The 6,007-nt window shown below is 28.1% G+C and overlaps 1 protein-coding gene across 1 annotated transcript; it reads left to right on the top strand.

The window, feature by feature from the left end:
• The first annotated feature begins 3,630 nt into the window (after positions 1–3,630).
• On the top strand, positions 3,631–5,008 carry LOC114168284 (MLP-like protein 43). The gene is made up of 2 exons (XM_028053036.1): positions 3,631–3,923; positions 4,475–5,008. Exons 1-2 carry the CDS (start codon positions 3,737–3,739, stop codon positions 4,744–4,746), a joined length of 459 nt encoding a protein of 152 aa, XP_027908837.1. The 5' UTR covers positions 3,631–3,736; the 3' UTR covers positions 4,747–5,008.
• Positions 5,009–6,007: the final 999 nt, after the last annotated feature.

The raw sequence follows: 6,007 nt of genomic DNA, 5'->3' as shown, positions 1-6,007 counted from the left end.
GCACCTAAACAATAATTTCTACAAAAGCATACATTTAGGCTGAATTGCTTGACTGTGGTTACTAGATTACTAGATTGTATCTTTTCCTATTTACATCAATCTTATACTTTTATTTTCCATAGCAAGTCCATCTCTTGTAGTTATTATCATACTTGATGTATTTTGTTTTTTTCTTTATTTGAATCAATTTAGTCTCTTGAGATGGTTATAGTTTGTTTTCTGACTTAAATATCTTATTAAAAATAATTATATGGATTCATAATTTTGAGAGTAAATAATATTAAACATGTTACAATATCTTAATGACAATAACATAAATAGTTTATTTATATTTGATGAGATGTATGACATTTCAAAATTAAATCTTACAGATGAAATTGCTTTGTAGGATCCTGTTGTACCATTTTCTTTATATATCTTTTGTAAACGCTTTATAAAATTACTTAGGGTTTATATCATTGTCCCTTAACTAATTATTTCACTAAAAAATATATTTCAACTTTTATATTCCAATCAAGTAATAAAATAATATTTGTTAATTATACTTTGACTAAATCATATATATTTCCCATAAGATTGTATTTGAATGTTAAATATGACATCATGTAGGAAAGACAATCCCCTAAGAAACAGAAAACATTCTTATAATTTTGCAAACCTAGAATTGTAAAGATCGCGTATCTCTTGATGTGATTCATGTCCCTTTCTCAGTGAGGTGTTGAACAAATAATTTTACGATATTCAGAAGTTGATGGAAAGCTTGAGTTAAACTAATGATTATAACGTTATGGCTTGAGTGAGAAATTATAAATGATCGAGTTCTACATGTATATATGGAAAGACATTGCAAAGATTATGGTTTTTGTATTTTGGTGGTAATGTGTAGGGTTGGTAGATATTCCAAAAAGGGTTAAATATGTTTTTTATCTCTTAACTTTTAGTAAATTTTGAAATTAGTTCATTTTGAAATTTTGGACCAATTTAGTCCTTCATCTTTTGAAATACGTAGATTTAATCCTTTTAATCAAATTTTATTAAGTTTATTTGATATTTCAAGTGCGTTTTATAATAGTATTTGACTTAACATTAAAGCAAAAATGTGTCAAACATTATAAATAACTCAAATATAATCTTGAAATGCGTACGAGACATCAAATAAACCTAACAACATTTGATTAAAAGGATTAAATTCACATATTTTGAAAGATAGAGGACTAAATTGATCCAAAGTTTCAAAATAGACTAATTCCAAAATTTACTAAGAGTTAAGGGACAAAAACATATTTAACCCTCGCAAAAATATAGAGACTTTATGTTGTAAACACATTGAAGCTATAAGGTGTTAGACATGAAATTCCTCATTTTCTTTACTTTTATTTGTTGCATATATTAATATATATGGGTTGGAACATCTTAATTAAACACTTCTATTAATATAATTTTTTGCTAATAAACAAAAGTTATTATAATGTTTTCTTCTCTTGTTAAGTTCCAACCTTTTGTATTAAAATGATGTCATGTTTTAATTCTTATGTGATGTTTTTTTATTGACATTTCTAAGACATCAGTATCATAGAGTTTACACTCATGTTTTATGCATATTCATTAACTATAGTTTATAATTTTTCCGTATATAGATATTAATTTTTTCGTGAACTTGAAATGATATTAAAATTTTTGAAGACACTCCTTTATCTGCTTGCGTATTTTATCTGCTTGCGTATTTAGCTAAAGTGTCTGATAAGTTTGTTGTTCATTCATTAAAATGTGTTTTTGTGACCTATGCCACCGACAAACAAGGTTGGAAGGCATAAGGAGATTTTTTTTTCTCATTGTTCAATTTTTTGAAGATACATTTATGCTTGAATTTTATATTGTAAACATTTCACAAATTCCTACATATATTTATCCGCTGTAAGAAATTGTTAAATTACTAATGGAATTTTACTGTCAAAAAGTATTTTATCGACAATTTTTTATAAGGATGAATTTTATTAGTAAATTTGACTGACGTATTTTGTTAAAAATATTTAGAATTTTAATTATTGACGGAGATATCCATCAATAAAATAAGAATTTTTATTATTGGTAAAAATATTCGTGAATAATGAATCCATCTGTAATTTAGAGATTATTAACGAAGAATTTTGTCAGTAGATTTTATCAACAAAAGGAGTGTCAAAGTTTTCGTTTTGAACTTTAACCATTTCACCATAAAATTTGTTAGTAAATTTGTTGATTATTGAATTCTTTTAGAAAGTAAATTTATTGGCAATGGATTTTTTATTTTAAATATGTTAATAAATTCATTGGTAATTGATTTTTTTTTTTAAATTCATCAATAATTTCATGAGTAAATCTATTGATAGAATAAGTGTCAATTTTTTCATCAAATCCAATGAAATCACGATAATTATTAATGAATATTTACGGATGGATTCTAGTAGTTGGTAATTACTTATTCATGATAAAAATTATTGACAAACATTTTACTAACAAATGTTTTATTATTGATAATCCACGATAATTTTGATTTATCAGTAGATTTTTGCGTTATAGATGAAATTTACATGATACTAAATTTGTTTTGTGGAGTGTCTCTCCACCTATTACTTATTATCTTGTTGAGTGACACTAAATTTTTTCACACTATAGGTATTTCCTCACTTGGTGCGCTGAACGTTTGCGGTTGTCTCTGAGATTGTTATTGAGTTATAGTAAATTTGTATAACAATTTGATAGATTAATTTCTTTGATTAAGTTTTATTTTACTTTATATATGTAGATATGTACATTGCATAACTTTAATTCAAAGTAAATTGCCAGAGAATCATATTTTGTTTTTGTTCTGTATTTGGTATTGCCTATAATTCTTTTTGGGTTGATAAAATTTGCATAGAAACCATATATCTCTTTGTACAAAAAGAAAAAATCTCCACAAGTATTACATCTGTTTACATTTTTATAAAAAATCTTTACATTGATACAATATATGGATGAGTAATAAGAATTTTTTTAAGGTGGATATAGAGATAAAGATAGGTATAAATTTACTCCATCACCATACTCATTTCTATACCTATTCCTTCTTCATATCTTTTTCCGTTTTAAGTTATCAAAACATAAACACTTTATTATGTAACTTAAGAAAATTATATTTACTATTGTTTTCCATGTCCTTATTTCATTTCAATTGGAAATTCTTTATTCTTTTATTTTGTCACATAAACTTTTATTCTCTGGTTTCAGTTATAAATATTTACAACATTTACTCAGATAAATAAAGTACTTTATTATCTCTTACACTTTAATTATTATTTTTTCTTTGTAACTTATTCTAAATGATGTGTTAGCCTAAACAAAATACATACCTCAATTTTGTTAGACACAAAGGTTGACTTTCTGGTACCATGGAAAAGTTTGCACAGTGGCTCTTCAAATATTATTGAGGAGAAAGAAATGGTTTGCACAAGTGTTAAATGTAATTTGTAGAGTGTGTGACTCAGCCAGAAATTATCTAGAAGGAAATCATTACTATGTTTGGAGTTTTTATATTATAAAATTTGATTAGGTATTTCCTTTTCTAGTAGGTATCAAAATGGACCCCATAGTTTAATTAGTTGTGAAGAGTTGGTGAATTATGTTCTATATAAGAAGGACATGATGGAAATACTTTTCACCATCATCTCCATCTTTCTCTCTCCATTTTTTACCTTCTAGTTCTTCTTTGATCATCATGACACTTGCTGGTAAAATCACCACTGAAATTGGGGTTCATGCAACTGCTGCAAAGTGGTTCAACCTCTTTGCAAAGCAACTCCATCATGTTCAGAACCTTGCTGAAAGAGTCCATGGAACCAAGCTCCATCGTGGTCAAGACTGGCACCACCCTGAGTCCATCAAACAATGGACTTATGTCATAGGTAATTCAACTTCTAATAACTCTGTAATATGAAACCCTAATAACTCTGTAACGTTCTTTTTTCTTTTAACCTAAGTTTGAATAATATGCTTGGCCTCTCTACAGTTCTCCCAGTTCTAGGTTTAGGTATATTGATTTTGATGTAAGATGATTTAGAGATTACTTCTTAAAATCTTTTGAAAAGTAGAAACTGAATTGCATCCAAAAAACTGGGAAACATTTATTCAACTGTTGTTAGGTTAGGTTCTTAATGACACGAAGCAGTACATCATGATCAAAATTGAAAAAAAAAAACAATTGCAAAAGCAAGAAGAAGAACTACTTTTAAAATTTGAATTAATAAAATCTGACTTTAAAGAACTACTCACAAAAATAAATAAAGATTAAATGAATCTGAATTATAACTAGCTAAAATATTGATCATTAATTTTAAAAACCGATTTAATGATTTGTTTGAAAACTTATTTAATAATAATAAAAAATAACTTAAAAAATAATCATTCTTAATTATTTTATAATTGTGATATTGGTTTTGATTTTGGGAAAGAACAGATGGTAAGGTGACAACATGTCAGGAGAGTATTGAATCTATTGATGAAGCAAACAAAACAATCACCTACAAGCTCTTCAATGGAGACATCGATCAGCAGTTCAAGGTTTTCAAGTTCATATTTCAAGCAATCGATAAGAACAGTGGTGGTGCTATTATCAAATGGACCATTGAATATGAGAGGGTTAGTGAGGACGTTGATCCTCCTTATGGCTACGTCGAGTACCTGCACAAATCTACCAGAGACATTGATGCTCATCTTCTCAAGGCATAGTTCCAAAAAGTTATGCAGAAAATTAAAATAATAATAAGAAACAATGGCCTTATCCTTTGGTTAAGTGCTTTTCTGTAAAATAATATATATCTGTGTGGAGTTTGACGAAGGATGGTTATGTTATGTAGATCCTTCCTTTGTGTGGAATAAACTTGGATATGCATGTAGGTCATGTATTGAAGTTTGTTGAATTATTGTATGTTCAAGTGTTCAATGTGATGTATGAATATTTATGACTTGTGTAAAACTATACATTATCAGTCCTCGTTTTTTTTTTTATGTTTATTTAATTATTATATTATATTTTTCATTGCTGAGAGAGAAATGTTGATTGAATTAAGTGATTGTTTCAAAATATTCAACAGCAAATGCATTAAAGAAAATTTCAGTAAAAAGGTAGTATATACAAAAAACCAAAGACCTTTGAAATTATTGGCAAAGAATAGACTATAACTCAGCAAAAAGCATACTCTATATATCACTATAAATTAAGGCACAGTGAGATAGATGTGAATCGGAGTCTATATTGTACATAATATACTCCAGTGTTATATGAATCGCAATCTATACTGCCCTGAATAGTTTAACCTACTTCATTTTTTCTTTATTCGTCAAAGTCATTATTGTCTCTTGTCGTTGTTGAATGCAAACTTCTCCTCCTTTGCAATGAAGGATGAGTTTTTCCTCTCTTCTTGTTAGAATATGTGGTTCTCATTCAATTTCTAATACCACATGTTACTTAAGCACTAATTTTTAATCATTACTCTGCTTAAGTTTTAGAGACTCTTCATATGACCTATTTACTGCTTCAGTTTTGAAGACTCTTCATATGGCCTATTTACTGGTGCAGTTTTGAAGACTCTTCATATGGCCTATTTACTAGTGCAGTTTCTGAAGACTCTTCATATGGCTTATTGAGTGGTTCAACTTTGAAGCCTATAAATAACATCTCCATGACTTGAAAAAAATATAGAAAAACATTTACAGAGACACACTTTGTAATAGACACCTGAGTGTTTTTTGGTGAGGATTCTTGTTCCCATTTAAGAGCTTTGTACTCTTCTTTTCATAGTGGAACTTTGTTCATTATCGTCCCGTGGTTTTTCCTCTTACATTCAACAGAGGTTTTCCATGTAAATCCTTGTGTGTTATTTCTCTTGCTCTTTTATTTGCTTCTCTTTAATTTCCAATTGTCACGATCCCGTGCTTCCGCATGCTACGATACCATAACAAGTGGTATCAGAGCTCTTAGTTGGAAATT

Source organism: Vigna unguiculata, chromosome 11 (genome assembly GCF_004118075.2).
Source record: "Vigna unguiculata cultivar IT97K-499-35 chromosome 11, ASM411807v1, whole genome shotgun sequence".
Lineage (NCBI taxonomy): Eukaryota > Viridiplantae > Streptophyta > Magnoliopsida > Fabales > Fabaceae > Vigna > Vigna unguiculata.
The sequence above is the reverse complement of the archived record's forward strand: the minus strand, read 5'-3'. Positions and strand labels throughout refer to the sequence as shown.

Bases quoted from the DNA above. Each gene is read 5' to 3' on its own strand.
- LOC114168284 (XM_028053036.1), top strand. From the start codon at position 3,737: ATGACACTTGCTGGTAAAATCACCACTGAAATTGGGGTTCATGCAACT. The intron at 3,924-4,474 runs GTAATTCAACTT...GGGAAAGAACAG, and splicing joins ACAATGGACTTATGTCATAG to ATGGTAAGGTGACAACATGT.